This window comes from Sorex araneus, chromosome 8, assembly GCF_027595985.1.
Source record: "Sorex araneus isolate mSorAra2 chromosome 8, mSorAra2.pri, whole genome shotgun sequence".
NCBI classification, from domain to species: Eukaryota; Metazoa; Chordata; class Mammalia; order Eulipotyphla; family Soricidae; genus Sorex; species Sorex araneus.
In genome coordinates this window covers 13,679,512-13,700,071 of record NC_073309.1, presented here as the reverse complement: position 1 = coordinate 13,700,071, position 20,560 = coordinate 13,679,512, and the positions used below count along the sequence as shown (strand labels likewise).

General features: G+C 45.5%; 1 protein-coding gene across 1 annotated transcript; it reads left to right on the top strand.

Moving 5' to 3' along the window:
- The first annotated feature begins 12,487 nt into the window (after positions 1-12,487).
- Positions 12,488-18,887, top strand: PDP2 (pyruvate dehydrogenase phosphatase catalytic subunit 2). The gene is made up of 2 exons (XM_055146169.1): positions 12,488-12,583; positions 13,858-18,887. The coding sequence occupies exon 2, from the start codon at positions 13,919-13,921 to the stop codon at positions 15,509-15,511; it is 1,593 nt and encodes a 530-aa protein (XP_055002144.1). The 5' UTR covers positions 12,488-12,583; positions 13,858-13,918; the 3' UTR covers positions 15,512-18,887.
- Positions 18,888-20,560: the final 1,673 nt, after the last annotated feature.

Sequence of the window (20,560 nt, the reverse complement as noted above, 5' to 3'; positions counted from 1 at the left end):
CCCAAAAGGAAAGGAAAGGAGAGAGAGAGAGAGAGAGAGAGAGAGAGAGAGAGAGAGAGAGAGAGAGTCCCTGCCATATAGGCGGGGGGGGGGCTAGGTGTATGTGGAGACAGGAAGTAAATTGGGGACATTGGTGGTGGGAAATGTACACTGATGAAAGGATGGCTGTTGGAATATTATATGACTGAAATCCAATCACGGACAACTTTGTACCTTGCATCTAACTGTGATTCAATTCTTTAAAAATAAAAATTTGAAAAAGCACTTTATTTGTTTTTTGAAAAGCACTTTAAGCTTTAATACTTAAGTTTTTAATACTTACAGACAAAACTTTAGAAAAATTAAATTTTTCATAAAAGAATAAAATTTTTAATGGATTAAAGGAAAATTAATATGGGAAGTCCTTGAAGAATTCCAAAAGTATCCCATAATACTCATTCTCTTTTTTTGGGTCATACCTGGCAGTGCTTAGGTCTTATTCCTGGCATTGTGCTCAGGGATCACTCTTAGTGGTTCCAAATCAACCATGTGCAAGGCAAATGCCTTATCTTCTGTTCTATTTCTCTGGCCCCTAATTGTTCTCCTTTTGGAAAGAGAAGTACATATCAATAAGGATTATGTGGGGTATCACTTCACTTGTATCACTTGTCCCATTGATCTTCAATTTGCTCGAGCGGGTGCCAGTAACGTCGCCATTTGTCCCTGTCTCGTGCTAGTGCAGCCCAATGATATCTGCTTGCTCCAGGAACAGGAAGAACCTCACACCATTCATTCAGGGATTTGATGAAGAAATCTAATCATCTAGTTGGTGGGCGGCCACTCAGTCTTCTGACGTCCCGTGGAATCCAGTCGGTAATAACTCTAGTCCAGCGGTTGTCTCTGAATCACATTACATGTCCGGCCCATCTGATTTTTGATGCCTTGGCAAATGAGACAGCATCTCTGATTCTTGACCATCAATGGAGGTCAGAATTCCGGATTCCTTCTCTCACTTGAGTGAGACATGATACTCCAAGCATAGCTCTTTCAATTCCTCTTTGGGATACCTGAATAGCGTTCTCATCCTGTTTGCGTAGGGCCCAGGTCTCTGAGGCGTATGTTAGTGTAGGAAGAACAGTGGAACCGAAAAGATGTACCCAGAGTCGGAGGTTCTTCATCCTCTTAACCACTTCTTCGACGCTCTTGAAGGCATTCCACGCTGCTCTCTTCCTCCTGCGCAGTTCTGGCACCAAGTCCTTCCTCATGTTGATTTCTCGACCCAGGTACACATAGCTGCTGCATTCGGAGATGTTCATTCCATTGAGAGCAAATGGAGCTTCAGGGACTAGTTCGTTTTTCATGAGCATTGTCTTGTTAAGATTCAGCTTCAATCCGACCTTTCCACACTCATGGTCAAAGTCGGCCAGCATTTGTGCTGCTTGGCTAATGTTTGGCGTTATGAGAACGGTGTCATCAGCGAAGCAGAGGTGGTATAATTGCCAACCGTCTATCTTCACTCCCATTCCTTCCCATTCCAGTCATCGCATGATGTTCTCAAGGGTGGCACTGAAAAGTTTCGTGAAATAGTATCACCCTGCCACACCCCTCTCTTTACATCAATGATCACTTCCTTGTAGAATGGTGACATCTGGGTGGGGAATCCACAATACAGCTCTCGGATGATTTTGTTTTGTTTTTGTTTTTGTTTTTGCTTTTTGCTTTTTGGTTCACACCCAGCGATGCTCAGGGGTTACTCCTGGCTTTGCACTCAGGAATTACTCCTGGCGGTGCTTGGAGGACCATATGGAATGCCGGGGATCGAACCTGGGTAGGCCGCCTGAAAGGCAAACGCCCTACTATCGCTCCGGCCCCTCGGATGATTTTGATATACTGAATTTGAATGCCCTGTTTGGCTAGGGCTTCAATGTCTGCTTTGGTCTCAACAGAATCGAAGGCCTTCTTTAAGTCAATGAATGTTAGAGTGGCATCTTGAACTCTCAAGAAACTTCAATGAGTTTGGTCACTGTGTGGATATGGTTTATCGTGCTGAATCCCCTTCGGAACCTGGCTTGCTCGCATGGTTATCTAGTGTTCTGCCTGTTCTATTCAGGATGACACGAGTGAACAACTTGTAGACGACAGACAGCAGGCAGACTGGGCGATAGTTGCCGTTGTCATGGATGTCTCTTTTCTTGTACAACAGAACGGTCCTACTGGTTTTCCACTGAAACGGAACCTTGCATTCAGACAGGTAGTGTGTAAAGAGCCGAGCCAGTATATTGAAGAGTACTGGCGGCAGATTCTTCAGGTGTTTGGGTCTGACTTTGTCCGGACCAGGTGCTGTACTCGTCTTTACCAATGAAACGGCGTGTTGGATTTCGTTGGTATGTGGGGTATTGAAACTTTATGGAACACATGGTCACATGAAGATAAATGTTTAACTTTCTTAACATACATGTGATTTATAATATGAGGGTCCTAAAATGATGAGAAACATAAAGAGTCTGAGATGGTCTGGTCAATTCTGGTTATTATTCTAAAATAATTTTTCCCTCTCCCACCCAAATCAAGATGGTTTCTCAGCGATTGAATTATAGTAAAATCTTTTAATTTTTTTTTACTTTAGTCATCATCATTTAGAATACTGTCAAAGATGGACTTTCATGTACACAACATTCCAACACCACACGCCTTCCACCTTGTCTTGTTTCTCTCCACCATCGTTTCAGGGCCAACCTATCAGCACCACCACATGCACCCCCCATAAAAAGATCTCTAATTTATTAAATCTAATTTAGAGGTCTTACAGAGATCGCTAAGGAATATTCTAAAGACTTCTGTCATTTAGAGAAACTTGTTTAATGCTTTACATTTGTGTTTCAGTTCCAAGGTCCCAGGTTCTCTCTTAGGCAAGAATGAAATGTCTGAGAATGAGGGTAACATCTCATGGCAGAGGGTTTAAGGATGAAAACAGAGCTCAGAGTATGCTAGTATTTCACTGGAGCAAACACAGATAAATAACGCAGCAGAAAAAGCAGGTTGTGAGCTCAAGCGAGATGGCCCAAGAGCGATTTCTTTATTGTTTCCCATAGCTCAGATGCAAGAGGTGCAGGCAATAATCAATAGTACCAGTGGAGTGTCTGGGCAGGATTATGCAGTGTGTGTGTGTATGTGTATGTTTGAAACTTTGATTGGCAAGACAGAATTTTTCTTATCCAGCTCCTTACAGAGCGGGATTTGGGCTAGGCTGGGTAGTCTCATTGGGAGTTGGAGACAGCTGGTGGATTAACACATAGACTCTGCCATCTGGTAGGATGGTTGTTTGGTGTACTTTCTGGGAAAGGGGATTCTGTCCCTACACTGTTTGCATGAATTCATGAGAAAGGACTTGGACAAATACTCTAATATAGGTTTATCATGAAACTGAGCATTTTTTAAAAATTGCCATTTGTGGGAATAGGGGAATGGGGACCTGAACTCAAAATTTTTCAGAGTTTAACAGTTTTCTACATGGGGGTCAGAGTGATATTACAGTGGGTAAGGCATTTGTCTTGCACACAGCTGACCCAGGTTCAATCTCTGGCAATATATGGTCCCCTAAGGCACAGGAGTGATCACTGAGAGCAGAGTCAGGAGTAAACCCTGAACACTGCTAAGCATGGCCCAAAAATCAAAAAAAGAAAGAGGAATTTTCTACTTGGGACTAATTGAACTATAGAGGGCAAAGGTAATTTTAAATTTTGAATGGAACAATGTGTTTTGCATTTTCCAGATATAAGAAGTTTCCCTTTCTTGAGCTATGACCGTGGTAGAGTGCATCTTTTTGTGAGGCCCAGGATATTCTGGGAGCTGAAGAATAGATTTGCTGGGGCTGGAGCAATAGCACAGCGGGTAGAGCATTTGCCTTGCACTCGGCTGACCTGGGTTCGACTCCCAGCATCCCATATGGTCCCCTGAGCACTGCCAGGGGTAATTCCTGAGTGCAGAGCCATGAGTGACCCCTGTGCATCATCATGTGTGACCCAAAAAGCAAAAATAAAACAAAACAAAACAAGAAGAGATTTGTTTTTGTTTGAGGGGCCACATCCTGCCATGTTTAGGGCTTATTTCTACCTGTTCACTAAAGGATCACATGGGTATGGTACAGGAGATTAAACCTGGGTGGTTATGTGTAAGGCTAGTGCCCTACCTACTTTCTATTTCTTTAGCCCCTCGAGAAGAGAATTAACCCCAAAATATAGATGGGTGGTGGTTCTTGAGAAAGAGGAATGATGACTCCTCATTCTTAATTCAGAGCTTAAACTGAGTTTCTCAGGATTGTTCCAGCAAAGGAAATAGTTTTGTTGGTTTTCATTTTAGAGCCACACCTGGAGGTGCTCAGGGATTACTCCTGGCTCTGAGCTCATTTGAGATCAAGCCTGGTCAGCTGCCTGCAAGGCAAATGCCTTACTCCCTGTACTATCTTTTGGCCCCATAAACTCCTTGTTAGTTTCGTCAAATGTACAGTGATGTGTATCTATTTTAGTATTATTCTCAAAATCTTCTTACCATCAACTGTTCATCCCTCTCTAAGTTTTGGCAACAGGATTCTAGTGATGTGGTAATAATGGTACTGGGAATTGAACTCAGGACTTCAAACATAGGAAGCCTGAGCACTGCAAGCAAGCTACAGCCTTAACAACTGATCTTGTCATAGTTTTCATTTTTTCCCCCTGCATGTCATATCGTTGGGATAATATAGGAAGTCGCTTTTTCAGATTGGCTATGTTTACAGTGTAGTTTTTGTTTTTATTTATTTTTATTTTGGGGTCCACACCTGGCTACACTCAGAGCTTACTCCTGGTTCTTCACTCAGTGATCTCCCCTAAGACAGGGCTTAGGGGACCATATAGGGTGCCAGGGATCAAACTTGGGTTGGCCATGTGCAAGGCCAACCTAATCTACTGTACTACCTGTTGCACTACTGCTCCAGGAAATTTTAAAAATTCATATGATTATCAATTCTTACTGCATTCATACAAAGTAACAAAGTGATTAGACATAGACTTCCTTCGCAAATGAATTCATTTTGCCTCAATAATTTGGTAGAATTAGAGTGAATGAAGAGAGTTTCAGTAACATGTATTTCTAAAACATAGTTTTTTGTGGTTCATAGTTAATCTTTTTTTTTTTGGTTTTTGGGTCACACCCGGTGATGCACAGGGGTTATTCCTGGCTCATGCACTCAGGAATTACTCCTGGTGGTGCTCGGGAGACCATATGGGATGCTGGGAATCAAACTGGGGTTGCCCCGTGTAAGGCAAACGCCCTACCCACTGTACTATTGCTCCAGCCCCAGTTAATCTTTTCATTATTGTTTGTTTTGTTCTTATTTGGGGGGGGGGCACACCAGTGGCATATTGAGGGATGCACCTTAATCCCTGTACTATCTCTTAAAATTTTAATTAAGTTATTTTCCTTAATTTTTTAAAAAATTTTAGGTACTGGTGGTTTACAAAACTGCTAATGTAGGGTTTCATGCATAAAACATTCCAGCACCATACCCTTAATCAGAATGCCCACATTCACATTCTTCCACCAGTTTCTCTCTCCCTATCACATTGGCCCAGTTTCTCCCTCCCCATCACAACCAGTAAGCTTTCTACTGAAGACCAGTTCTCAGTTTCTATTGCCTTTGGGCATTTGTTATTCCCAACTTTGTTTCTTTATATTATGCATATAAGTGAGATCATTCTATGTCTGACCCTCTCTTTCTAACTTCACTCAGCATGATATGCTCCAGACCCATTCACGTAGCAGTAAAATGATTTCATCTTTTTCTTACAGCCAAGTGCCATTCCATGGTGCTTATATACATAGGTTCTTTGTTCAGTCCTCTGATTTTGGACACTTGGGTTGTTTCCAGATTTTTGGCTATGGTAAATAGTACTGCAATAAAAGTGTTTTTTTTTTTTTCATTTCAAGGAGAGCAAATGTCTCTTCTGAAAAAAAAGATTTTGGGTCCTTTGGTTAGATACTAAGAAGTAAAACTGCTTGGTCTCAGGGCAGCTCAGTTCCTAATTTTTTGAGAAGTGTCCATATTATTTTCCATAAAATGCTAAACCAGTTAACATTCCCACCGGCAGTGAATAAAGTTCCCTTTTTCCACACAACTACATCTTGTTCTTTGTGATGTGTGCCAGTATTACTGGTGTGAGATTATTGTTTTGATTTGCATTTCCCTCATGATAAGTGATGCAGAACATCAGGGAACATATGAGGTCTTGGAGATTGAACCCAGGTCAGTCATATGCAAAGCAAGTACCCTACCCATGAGAGAGGCTGTCTCTCTGGCCTCTCCCTATTTTTTGATGGGATTGTTTGCTTTTTTTCTTGTAAAGTTCTACCAGTACTTTAAATATCTAGGATATTAATCATTTAACTCATGAGTAGTGGCCAAATATTCTTCCCTACTCTGTGGGGTGTCTTTTTATTCTGGTCAAAATGTCCTTGGCGGTGCAGAATCTTCTAAGTTTGATGTAGTTTCATTTTTTCTTTTATTCCATTTGTTTGGCCAGCGGCACTGTATCATTGAAGATACATCTAGATTCAATGCCATGAAGCATTCTATGTTTTTCTCAGAATAATCTATACTGGAACGATAGCACAACGGGTAGGGAATTTGCCTTGCACGCAGCCGACCCAGGTTTGATTCCTCTGTTCCTCTCGGAGAGCCTGGCAAGCTACTGAGAGTATCCCCCCACCCCCGCATGGCAGAGCCTGGAAAGCTCCCTGTGGCATATTCAATATGCCAAAAATACTAACAACAAGTCTCACAATGGAGACATCACTGGTGCCCGCTTGAGCAAATCGATGAACAACTGGGACGACAGTGCTACAGTGCTAATCTATGCCTTCAGGTCTGATATTGAGGTCTTTAATCCATTTTGATTCAACTTTTGTGCATGATATTATAAAAGGATATAAATTCATTTTTCGCATGTGATTGACCATTTTTCTTAACACCTTTTGTTCCCTTAATCATTTTTGAAATTTTTATTTTTCACCTGTGAATCACAATGGATGTCGAATTTTCCCACTAATTGGCTCTGACTTTTCAAGCTAATGTTCACAGCTTTTCATTTTACTTTTATTAATTAAGAACTAAAACTGTGGGACAGGGAGATGCTCAAAGAGCTGAAACTCTCAGTTCCAGTTTGATCCCTTGTACTGCATGGTCCCTGAGAGCACCTCTGGTATGACTCCAAACCAGGAAAGAACTGGGCTGGTTAGGGCCAGAGAGACAGCACAGTGGATAAGGTGCTTGCCTTGCACCCACATTTCATCCCCAGCACCCCAAATGGTTCCCTGAGTAATGCCAGAAGAGTACAGTCAGATCTGGCTCTAAACTAGAAAGATAACTGAGATTTTCAACAATTGTGCTCAGACAAACCTTGCTTTGTTTTCAAGTATCTCAGGTTATCAGGTTTGTGAAGAGACAAATGCCAAAGAGAAAGACACGACAATCCAGCAGAACCTATGTTTACTGGTTTCTAGAAGTAAACTGGTTTCTCTTGCTGTCTCAGACCTCCCAGCTGGATTTTTTGTTTGTTTCCATTTTGCAAACTTTTTTTTCTCCATAAAAGAATCTTTTATTACTTACATGATATAGACTTTGGATGGGGATTGTTTGTTTGTTTGTTTGTTTATTTGGGGGTCACACCCAGTGATGATCAGGACTTCCTCCTGGCTCTGCACTCAGGAATCACTCCTGGCGGTGCTCAGGGGACTATACATGGTGCTGGGGATCAAACTCAGGTTGGCTGAGTGCAAGGCAAGGGCCCTTCCTGCTGTACTACTATCTCTCCAGTCCCTCACATGATATAGACTTTACTTTGGGACTCATCTACAGTACCACATCAAGACAGGCACAACATTTTTTTAAAGTAAAACAGATTTTATTTGGGGTTTTTTGAAGGGGAGGAGGAAGGAAAAGTGAGAGTGTGTGTGTGTGTGTGTGTGTGTGTGAGAGAGAGAGAGAGAGAGAGAGAGAGAGAGAGAGAGAGAGAGAGAGAGAGAGAGAGAGGGAGGGAGAGAGGGAGAGAGAGAGAGGGAGAGAGAGAGAGAAACGCGCTCAAGAGAGAACTCAGGCTTATCCAAGGGCATAGAGAGCCTATACATACACCCTAGCATTAGATAAGAAAGCATGAAAGTACACATCTCAGAAGGGAGATGCGGGCGCCACATGTGCTCAGCCACATGGGCACAAGCAGCACATGGGTTCAGACGGCATATGTGTCAGGCACAACTTTTTTATTTTTTTTTGCTTTTTGGGTCACACCTGGCGATGCACAGGGGTTACTCCTGGCTTTGCACTCAGGAATTACCCCTGGCCGTGCTCAGGGGACCATATGGGATGCTGGGATTTGAACCCGGGTCGGCCGCGTGCAAGGCAAACGCCCTACCCGCTGTGCTATCGCTCCAGCCCCGTCAGGGACAACTTTTTTGTTTTGTTTTTGGACCACATCGGTGATGCTCAGGTTACTCCTGCACTAAGAATTCTTTCTGGTGGTGTTCAGGGGACCATATATGGTGCTGGGACTGAACCAGGTCAGCTGCATGCAAGGCAAGTGCCCTACCCACTGTACTATTGCTCTGGCCCCAGCACAATTTTTTTATTTGATCTATTCTTAGACTTGAGAGACTGATTCTGTGGAACAATTGAACAAATCAATTTCTGAATTGCATAACTTCTCAAGAAATTCCAAAGGTGAGATTGTATCACTTGTATCACTTGTTCCTCCACCCCTCTCGGAGAGTCCCATTGCTCATTGATTTGCTTGAGCAGGTGCCAGTAACATCTCCATTTGTCCCTGTTGCATACTAGTGTAGGCCAATGGTGTCTGTTTATTCCAGAAACACGAAGAGCATCAAATTGTTCAGGGTCTTGACAAAGAAGTCAGACCATCTTGTAGGTGGTCGCCTGGCCAAAAGAATGCCTGGCCCACCTACACCCATCTATGAGAGGTGAGATTATAGGGAGGTAAATTGGCTGCCCCTGAAATATAGTACTTTGGCATAAGATTTATTTTATGAAAGAGAGCCTGAAGGTAGGATGATTTTCTTTGCAGAGATCATAGAGACATCTCCCTTATGACCATCTCCCTGGAGAGAGCTAACCCATGAAAAAGACAGACTTCAAATTGTTTTACTGTGCCTTTTTTGGGTAACCTTTATAACTGCCTTCTGGTTGCTCTTTTTCCCAAAATCCTCTGTGTTAGCTAAGCTATTTTAAGATGAAATCTAAGACCAAATGGTGGCTTACTCCACTTTGCTGGGTCTTGCCATGTTATTTGGAAGCAAACCTGTTATTCATAACTTTCTCTACATTTTCTCTTATTAGTCTGCTTGTGCTTATTCTGTTCGAGTGGGCACCAGTAACGTCTCTTATTGAGAGACTTATTGTTACTGTTTTGGGGCTGGAGCGATAGCACAGCGGTTGGGCATTCGCCTTTCACGCAGCCGACCTGAGTTCAATTCCTCCCCGCCTCTCGGAGAGCCTGGCAAGCTACCGAGAGTATCGAGCCTGCATGGCAGAACCTGGCAAGCTACCCGTGGCATATTGGATATGCCAAAAACAGTAACAATAAGTCTCTCGATGAGAGACGTTACTGGTGCCTGCTCGAACAAATCGATGAGCAAGGGGATGACAGTGATGATGAGTGCTTATTTTAATATTTATGCAGTCTCTAAAAACCAAATAAGGCTACAAGATGACTCTGTGGTTGTCAGACAGGAATGAGGTCATTTGCCTTTGGACAGTTGGCTGGGGGCAGTTGTCTGTGTGTCTTTAGTAATTGGCCCAGAGCTGGCCCATGTAGGCACCATAATGCCCACCAACTGAGTCCCAAAATGGTGCTGTCTCTGTAGGATGCCTCTTTGTAACCCCAAGGGAACTGTCTATACAAAAATAGGTAGGTACCCACTAATTTAGAATCTGCTCGTGTTATTTTAAATTTTATTTACTTATTTATTGGGCGAGGGCTTTGACCTACAACCTGGTAGTACTCAGAGGCTATTCCTAGCTCCATCTCTGTGCTCAAGGATCACTCCTGGAGGTGCTGCAAAGTGGCCTTAACCTCTGTACTATCTCTCCAGCTCTATTTATTTAATTTTGTTAGTTTGTGTTGCTTTGGTGGGGAGGGGCACACCAGAGGTACTTTGGGGATGCTTCTGGTTCTGTGCTCAGGAATCAGTCCTGGCAGTGAAACGCTGTAAGGGATCAAACTGGGGTTGGATTCGTGCAAGGTAAGGGCCTCCACCTCTGAACTGTCTCTTTCCCTTCCCTTCGTTTTGGAGGACCTACACCTGACAATGTTCAGGACTTACTGAAGGCAGTGCTCAGGGGACCATTTGAGATGCCAGGGATTGAACTCAGCTTAGCTGCATGCAAGGCAAACACCTTACCCGCTGTACTATCGCTCTGGCCTTCTCGTCCTTATTTTTTGAGGGTCGTCCAAGTAGTGTTCTGAATACCCAGGAGCCACTTTTGGTGATACTCAATCATCTGAGCTGGTGGTGCAATGCTAGGGTTCAAGGGTCAGGTGCTGCTTGTACCCTGCAGTGCCAGGAACCACTAGGATCAGCCCAGCAGTGCTTGGGGGCTATGCCAAGGGACGTTTGGGAAGCTTTGTGTGCTGGCGGTGAAATCCAGCTTGGGTGTATGCTTTGAATGTGCCCTACCCTTTCAACTCCTTTATTTATAGTTATTTTTAATTATTTGTGGGGTACATATCCAGTAGTGCTCATGAACCACTCCTGGTTCTGCACTTGGGCCACTCCTGGTGATGCTTAGTGGTCCAAATGCAGTCCTGGGGATTAAAATGAGGCTGGTCGCATACAAACTTAAAGCCTACTGTCTCTCTGCCCCCTATTTCAGTTTTGTAAAGAGTTTACTGTTATGTTTACTCCTTAATTATTTAGTTTCTCTATCTCACCCCTTTGTTTTCTTTTCCTTTTTTATTTTTGCTATTGCTGCAGTGACTTGCTTGGCTGTGGTGCTTGCTGGGCCTTGGTGATCACTGGGGTTGGACCCTCACAATGCAGTTTTTGCAGTGCTTGTCTGGGCGGACGCATTTTGTTGTAGTGCTCACTATTATTCTTGCTGTAGTGTTCAGTGAAGGTTGCTGTGGTGCTCACCCATGTTCGATTAGGTTGCACTCCCATCTGTGGTGCTCACACATATTTAACTACAGTGCTCCATACATGCTTTGAGGCACTTTCTAGCGAATGAATCATCTGGATTCATTCTTAACTGAGTTATTCTTAACTGTCTTAACCATCTCTGTTAACCAATATCCAGGAAGAACTATACCACAATTCTGACTGAACAGTAGAGCTGCTAGAATGAGCCAAGGGTGAGTGGTACTATAAATATACCAGGGGAGAGTCAGGTAGAAACAGTTTTATTACAGGTATGTCCTTGGGCCGAGGTAGGCTGGCCAGATTCCCAAGGTAACCCTGTGTGTCTTCCCTTCAGAAAACCATATCCTCAGGGCTCAAAGTAACCTATTCTGGTCTTTTTTTTTTTTTTTTTTTTTTTTGGCTCCAGGGAAAAACTGAACCGGACTTATCACAGCTACTAGTAGCAAACTCTATTTAAACAATTTACAGGGGCAGGAATATAGCTACTATAGCTCCACCATGGAATGTATGAGGTCCTGGGCTCGAACCCCAACACATACACACACATTGTAAGAAAGCAGGTGATAAGTAAGAATCCCACAGTGGAAGAGACAGAGAACTTATCTGGTATCCTGGCTTTTCCGGACTGTGTCAGTGGACAGGTCAATGCAATTGTCAGTTAAAGTCCAGAGTTAGGTGGGGAACCATTGAAGACTTTGGAGCAGACATGGTGGGCTGCTCCACAGAGAGGGCAGAGAGGACCAAGGAAGAGTCAGAGGTGGGGGCACCTGACAAGGGGTTGGAATAGGGCGCTGGACAGGTGGACAGACGTCGGCCCCCGTGGAGGAAGGAGCCTGGGTAGAGCCTGGGTTTCTGGCACGGGACTCTAGGCAGAGAGAGGGCGTGCTCCTTAGCTGGGTCAGAGAGGAAGACAGGCAGACGTGTGGTTCCGAGAAAGCTGTATTTGAGTTGGATACTTCGGGCCTCCAGGGAACGATGTCCTGATCGTTGAGTATCACCGTGTGCCCTAAGGGAAGGATGAAGTATTGCTACAATATGGAATTGTAGCGGGGGCTGCGTTTGGCGTGTACAGAATGGGGGCGGTGACACGGTGGGGGTAATTGGACACGTGACCGCCTAGTCCGGTAGCGCCGGCGCTCCTCGCACCGGCCCTCGGAGCCCCTGGAGTGGGTGGGGAGAAAGCGGATTTGACCCCTCGGGGTCGGCCCTCTGGCGCTTCCTCGACCATTGGACAATTAAGCCGTCCGTCAAGGCCAGATCAACCAATAAGAACTGAAAGAGGCTGCTTCCTCCGGAGTCGGGTTCGGCCCCCGGGTTACTTCTGGGAGACCCGGCTCGGATAGCAGCCTCCGGGGCTCTGTGCGCAGGCGTGGGGCTGACGGGGCTGACGGGACGGACCGGGCGGCCGCGGAACGACCTGGTGAGTTGGGGGTCCGAGGGAACGGGCGCGGGATAGGGTACCTCTAACCTCTTCGGGCCTCGCCCGGGGCGGGCTCTCTCGGATCCGCGAGGGCGCGTCAGGTGATGGGGTGGAGAGCTGAGGAGAATGAGGTGAGGGGGGCGGACCCGCGGCCGAGTCGGAAGAGCGGGGCGCGCCGCCGTCGTCCCCCCACTCGCGCGCGCCCGCCACGTGGGCTTGCAGACTCGCCGGGACCCTTTCACTGTGTCCTGGGGTCCCCGCACTGGTTGCTTTGGCCTTGGGAGCACCCCTGGGAACTTGGCGCCCCGATGGACTTCTAGTGTTTCACTGACTGGGAAAGACGGGGAGTCGGAGCCGCCCGGAGGGTCCCGGAGAGGAGCGCTCGTCTGGGACACGGTTGTCGCCGGGGCTCAGAAGGCGGGGAAACCCGGAGGCCTGGGAGGCTGGCGCCCGTGTTCGAGGCTGTGGGTCTGAGGCTTGAACTTGAGACCCAGGTGTTTGTTTAGGGCTGCGAAATTGTCTGGGTCCGGGCCACCGCAGACAGCCTTGCGTCAGGCACCCCACGGGGAGGGACGGTCACCCTCTGTGTGCCTTCACCGGCCGCTTCTGCCCCAGATTCTGTCGGTGGTGGCACCGGCTTCAGCCCGAGGTGCCATCTCTCCCCCCAAGCCCCCAACAACCGGACTTGGGGAGTCCAGCCTTTATAAAGCCATCAGTGAACACGTGGGCCGCGCTCCGCCTCCCTGCTCACCCCAGAACATAGAAATAGAAAATAGAGCAGCTTTTTTTTTTTTTTTTTTTTTTTTTGTCTAAGGAAACATACCATCGGAGGCTGTGGAAGGTGCTAGGAGACTGTTTCTGTTTCCTTCATGCCTCTGCGGAGGCAGATTTCCAAACTTTTTTGGAAATCAGTTTGGCAACATGAGTCTCCACCCTTTGACCTACTGATTCCGCCTTTGGGAAGTAAGTAGGGAAAAGGTGGACGCACAAAGAAGTACAGTTTGGTGTTTTATAAGCAGGGAGCCAGTGGCAGTGACCTCCAAATCCTTCAGAAGAGAAAACAGTTAGGTGGGCGGGCCAGTGGCACAATGGATACCATCTCTGACTACAGCAAACGGTTAAGTACATGGTGAATTGTTTGTGCCAACATTGGCAGTCACCTGTCAGTGAAATGCAATGTCATGAATAAAATGCTTTTGGAAAAAAAGGTTTTTTTCGGAAGTGAGTATTTTTAAGGAATTAAATTTGGAATTTTCTTCAACTCATATTTTCAGGTCTCGAAACCCCCACCTGTTTTTGCTGAAGGAACTGTTTTTTTGCTGGCCTAGTTTCAGAATGTCAAGTCCTATGTCCTGCTGGATCTTAAATTCTGCACGGAACAGCATCGCCACATTGCAAGGGGGGCAACGCTTATACTCCAGGTGTGCCTCAAATAGGAACAAGTCAAAATGGAGGTTTTTTCCCCAGTTACCAACCACCCTAAAAAACGAGACTCCTGGGGGTAACTTTGTTCTACCGAGAGCCTACAGACACACATCGACAGAGGAGGAGGATTTCCACCTGCAGCTCAGCCCAGAGCAGGTGAATGAAGTACTGCGAGCTGGAGAGTCAGCCCACAAGATTGCTGACCTTGCCGGTGGTGTCCTGAATTCAGTGTTGCGGTTTGAGAGCAACCAGCTGGCTGCCAATTCCCCAGTGGAGGACCGGCAAGGGGTCGCCTCGTGCCTGCAGACACACGGGCTGATGTTTGGCATCTTTGACGGGCACGGTGGCCACGCATGCGCACAAGCAGTGAGTGAGAGGCTCTTCTCCTACATGGCAGTGTCACTGATGTCCCAGCAGACCCTGGAGAAGATGGAGGATGCCATGGAGAGCATGAAGCCCTTGCTGCCCATCCTGCAGTGGCTCAAGCACCCAGGGGACAGCATCTACAAGGATGTCACATCAGTGCACCTCGATCACCTCCGGGTCTACTGGCAGGAGCTGCTGGATCTACACATGGAAATGGGGCTAAACACAGAGGAGGCACTCAAGTACTCCTTCCAGAGACTAGATTCTGACCTCTCTCTGGAAATCCAGGCTCCCTTGGAAGATGAGATGGCCAGAAACCTTTCCCTCCAGGTCGCTTTCTCTGGGGCAACAGCCTGCATGGCCCATGTCGATGGAGTTCATTTGCATGTGGCCAATGCAGGGGACTGCCGGGCCATCCTTGGTGTCCAGGAGGACAATGGCCTGTGGTCTTGTCTGCCGCTCACCCAGGACCACAATGCCTGGAATGAAGCTGAGCTGGCACGCCTGAAACAGGAGCACCCGGAGTCAGAACACCGGACAATCATCATGGACAACAGGCTGTTGGGCGTCCTCATGCCCTGCAGGGCCTTCGGGGATGTGCAGCTGAAGTGGAGCAAAGAGCTGCAGCGCAGTGTCCTGGAGAGGGGCTTTGACATTGAGGCCCTCAATATTTACCAGTTTACCCCCTCCCACTACTATACTCCACCCTACCTCACCGCGAAGCCGGAAGTCACGTACCACAAACTGAGACCCCAGGACAAATTCCTGGTTCTGGCCTCCGACGGCCTGTGGGACATGCTAGACAACGAGGATGTGGTGAGGCTGGTGGTAGAGCACCTGGCTGAAGCAGGTCGCCACAAACCAGACCTGGCGCAAGGACCCACCAACCTGGGGCTCATGCAGAGCCTGCTGCTGCAGAGGAAAGCCAAGGGGCTCCATGCTGCTGACCAGAATGCAGCCACACGCCTGATCAGACACGCTATCGGGAGCAATGAGTACGGGGAGCTGGATCCCGAGCGGCTGGCAGCAATGCTGACCTTGCCAGAGGACTTGGCCAGGATGTACAGGGATGATATCACTATCACTGTGGTGTATTTTAACTCAGACTCAATTGATACATTTTACAAGGGGGGTTAAGAGATTCCCATCCTGTTGTCAAGGTTAATGTAGTGCTCTTCTAAAACATTTTCTCTTACTCTTAAAATTGACTTTTTAGAACTTACTATTAAGAGGGCAGGCAGATGTAGCTTGCTTAGTCACAGATTAACCTGAGAAAAAAAGACCAGCCTTGACTTAAAAACATTAGCAGTCACTTTATGTCCTCTGTGTTTGGGTCACCTTTCCTATGCAGTGAGGTCAGAGCAAGAAGTCCATAGAACTGGCTTAGGCTCTGGGAGCACAAGTCCTTTTACAAAGACACTCTTGTTAAACTGTATCAGCTGGGCCTTCAAAGACTAAATTTAACCATAATTCTGGGAATGTGAAGAACTCCGGGGACTTCTGAGGTCTTGCTGCCAAATCTACAAACTTGATCATTTCTCAATTCATTATCATGGATGACTACAAAATGGGAGGTTTTTAAATTTCTGAATTTTAAGACTTGGGTTTACAAAACATCTAGGACTCTTTCCTATGCAATAGGTAACTTTTTCTGGTGATTACACTTGGGAAAACATTTTGTAATACTACGTTCTGGTTCTGATTTTAGCTTCTTTAAAAATGGAGCCTTCACACCCACACACAGGACTTGTGTAAGCCTGCTTGAAAAGCTTATCTTAGTATTCCACTGAGAGTGAGAGGGGCCAGGCCTTCAGATCTAATGAAACTTGTGCAGCTTTCGGGCTACTTGTCTCTCTGCCCCCTCTGAACTTTAAAGCCAGGCTACGAGGTAACTTCATCTGAGCCTTAACTCTGGGCCTTTCCTGTATTAGTAGAATTTCTTCTTTCATTTCTTTCATTCTTTTTTTTTTTGTTAAGTGTATGAATTTTGTTACAGACGAGGCCTACAGTTAGTAGAATTTCTAACAGGTTTATTCAGAGCACTTGATCTTTCTGGTTATACATCTCAAACGTTCAAGTCATTCCACCTAACACTCCTCCCTCTGATCTGTGAAACTCCCTCTGCCTTTGCTCACTAGCAGTATTATCTGTAAAGAATCTTATATAGTTTCAGGGAAGGAGAAAAATGTGGCATGCAGTAGCTGGGACAGGTGTTAGAATTGCCTTGTGTAGTGAATTGTGGGCTTAACCTTTGGTCTGATCTGTAAAGGGGGAAAACAGGGGACTTGAGAACACTCTCTGACCAAGGACCTGTCGGTATCCTGAGAATCAGAAGGTTAGGAGGAGGCATAAGATTTATCAGATGGGACACTTACCCTTAGACTGTACCATCAATCACCATTGCTGCTCCTCAGGAACTACACTTACTTCAGAACCTGAAAGAAGACTGAAAAGGTGACCTGGAATGGTCACTGTGTTACTTGAAAATGAAACCATGTGAATCCCTCTGTGGGAGGTGGGAGTGAATTTCACACTTTCATGAATTGCTGTGACATTTCAAGAACAGAATACATACTTCTTAGTGGCATAATCCCATAAAATTGCATAGTTTTGCCTAACTGCACTACACTTGTTTGACCCTTACCTCATCTTCCTCCTCATACCATCCACTGAAAGAAAAGCCAAAAATCAGGTTTGGCCTCCTCATTTTGGTCCATGTCCCTGTGATATCCAGTGAAGCCTTGAGCTCCTTTTAGCAGAGCACCATTTCCCTGTACATTTTCCAGGGTAACTCTTTCCCAATAGGGCTTCATCTAAGACATTTTCTTCTGGGTGCTTAATTAAGCCTTGATCCTTTTATCCTGAAGCCATTAATATTCCTTCTGGTCCTTGAGATCTTAGAAATAAAATGTGAACTACATGCTGCATTTCTGCTAGCATGAAGGCTTGTTGCCAGTGTTGAGGATCGTGCTGTCTTCACCTCCTTTGTGCTTGATGCCACCTAAGCCCTGGCACACCTGTGCAGCACTTACGGCTTGTGATTTGGAGCCTAGCATGGGTTGTAAATGAATCTGATGAGTCGCTCTTGAGACAACTGTGAGGGCACAGATTTCTCAGCTGTTTGTCAAGCTGATCTGTGTGGGTTTTTTTTTTTTCCTCTGCCTGACTGATTTCTTGCTGTCTGTGGTATCTTGTTAGAAGAAAGGCCAGTTAATTGTCACCTTTACCACTGTGAATGTCGTCAGTGCTGTCCATGAACGCTCCACCTAGCAAAAATCCTAGAGTATTCCCTTGTCTCACTAACCATGATAGTGCTGGCTTGGGTCTTCCTGACGCCTTGGGTTACTGCTTGAGCAGACTGGGATAGGAGTGAGGGAGGTGGTAATTGTCAGGTCTTCCGAAGCATTTATCATCCCTTTCATGTTGAGATTTCAATATTGAGACTTTTAAAATGAAATGATAAAAAGTGAGTTTGAACACAATATCTTGGATGTAATTTTTTGAGGGGGGGAATACTTGGTAGTATTCAGGGGCCACACCCAACTTGGTGCTCAGGGGTCATACCTATGGTGCTCAGGGACCACATGCCGGGGATGGTGCACAGGCCTTCTGCATGCAAAGCATGTACACTAGTCCTTTGAGCTATCTCCCCAGTATCTTGGATCTAATTTTGAATAGAATATGCTTTGATGCTTTAAATTGTATATTTGTCACTTTAGGTGAGAACTGGTGATACCGATATAAACAACTCTTACTTCTGGGGGCTGGCCAAAAGGAGCAAAGGAGATGGTAATTACATATTTCAACTTAGAAACTATTTGTAATCTTTTAGCTAATTAGTTATAATGAAAACATAGACTTGGAAACTGTTAATACATAAACCTATTTTGCTTAGAAGTACAGTTGGCCTAAAAGAGCTCTAGTATTGGGCTCAGTGTGCAAAGTTCAGCTTAGACACAATTGAACTGGCTCCCCCTATCTGCCACAGGGTGAAATATAAACATCTTGAACTGGACTTAGTTACTGAAAGGAATAATCGTTGTGGAACAAAAGGTGCTCAGGGAGGAAGAGTCTGGTTTACTCTTGTGTCTCAGCCCCTGCTAACCCAGCTCCAGGGACAGCTGTTCTAGTTTCATCTTACAGTGGTTCATTTGTCTCAGAAAGTGCCTCTTAACTGTGACAAAAAAGACCCTGTGGAGACTTGGAGCTGGCATTGACAAGATTGGTGGTACTCCATGATAACATCATGGGAGTTGCCTTGTGTGCCTCCCCCATGGAAAACATGTTGGGAACTACTGTGCGCCCCCAAACAGACTGAGGCTCTGTCCCTTACCCCTTGAATATCTCACCTTTAACCCACCTTCTAGAAGATGCTATCATGCATTCACTTGGAAAAATTAACCATGTTCTTTAATAATTATTGCTATTTGAGTTGCAAGCTATCTGCCAATGTTCATATTTGATACTGATTTTCTAACCATTAGGTTTAAATAAATGTTATAAATAAAAGAGGCAAAATGAAGTTTGGTTTCTTATTTTGTTTTGGAGCACCCCAACAGTGCTCAGGAGTTACCTCTGCCTCTGCACTCGGGAATTACTGCTAGCGGACTAGGGGATCAAACCAGGGACAGCCATGTGCAAGGCAAACGCCCTACCTGCTGGACTATTGCTCTGGCCCTGAAATTTTATTTCCTTTGGTCTGGATACTAATTTTTATAGCTCCTGATAGTAGTCAATTTGTTTCACTCTCACTTTTCCACACCATGGAAGATTTCAGGCTGTATGAGTCTACACAGGAGAGAAACTGAAATTTAGGAGTGCTGTGGGTCACACAGGAAGTCCTGAGAGTTAACTGTGGAGGTGAGGTGGTGGGTAAGGCAAAAAGAAAAAGCCAGTGAAGGCTTTTGTTATTGGTGCTTCCAATTACTCAGTGCTGGGGTCTCATTTAACAAAAGCTCCAGTGTATTTAATATTAAATGCAGAACTTTTGGAGGGGCTGGCTAACTAGACAGTTGAAAACTACTCCATTCCATTGCCACCAGCTGAGTTACTTTTGTTTCCTGGGTGTGATACAGACCAATTACAAGGCTTGCTCCAGTGGATGCTGCTGTGCCCACCCAATGAGATCAGGAATCCCTTGGTAAGGGCAGCTGTGGCAAATCTGAGCCTTAAGGAGTAGCACACTCGAAAGAGGAGATGGTGGCAAGGGGAATGTCTAATAAAGATAAGGAGGAGCTCTGCACACTTTTTATTTTCATTTTGATTTGAAAAAACAGGCCCAGAGGTTGAAAAACTTATCCCTGCTAAAAAGGTAAGGCCTGGATTTGAACCAAGTTCACAGTCCACACCCTTGTCCCCTGGACTGGACTTTCAGAAAAAAAAAAAAATAAGGAATAGTCAAGGAAACTTTCCTTGCACAATTTTGGCCTGGGTGGGTGGGAATGACACAGAGAGGTAGGTGGTGCTGAAAACAAACCAGAAGACTTCTTTTTTTTAAGATTTCTTGGTTATTGTAGGGAATAAAATAAAGCTCTCTTGAAGATAGATGTTCCTTTGGCTGTTACAAGCCAAGCTAGATATATTTAATGTGTGCTTTCCAATTCCTTGTCGTTTTGGAACATAATAAAAATAGAGGGGAAACAAGAAGAATTAAATTTTAAAAATTGAACCTTCAGGGAAGAATTCTTTAACTGGTGTTCCTTTCACCTTCAGAGTTTTTATTTTTATTTTACTTCATGCTACTAAATGCCCCTGAGTGGTTCCAGTGTGACCTGGATTGTGGGTGTCTTAATCCCAGCAGGAGCCCCAGGCAGCTCCCTCTGGGATGGTTAAAACTTCCCTGATGGCTTGAGTGGGTGAGGGTGTCTTTGTTCCATTGGTCTATGGCCTTGTCTGTGCTATATGGAACATCACCTGGCTGGGAGGAACCAATGGGCCAGAGTTCCTGTTCTCACTTTCCCTGGCAAGGGAATATGTAGGCTGTTGCTAGCCCTCACCCCCTGGAAAAGTGGCCTGTGGAGGGACTTGATTTCAGAATTTTAACTCCTCCGGTCTTTCTGGGATTCTGGAAAGCCTTCACTCCCCCGCTCCACTTTCGCGCTGTAGATGTACCGAAATGCCATTCAGAGTTGCAATAAAGGTTAAGGGGAGCTAGCTGGTGTGACTGGGTGCACAGAAAGAACCTCA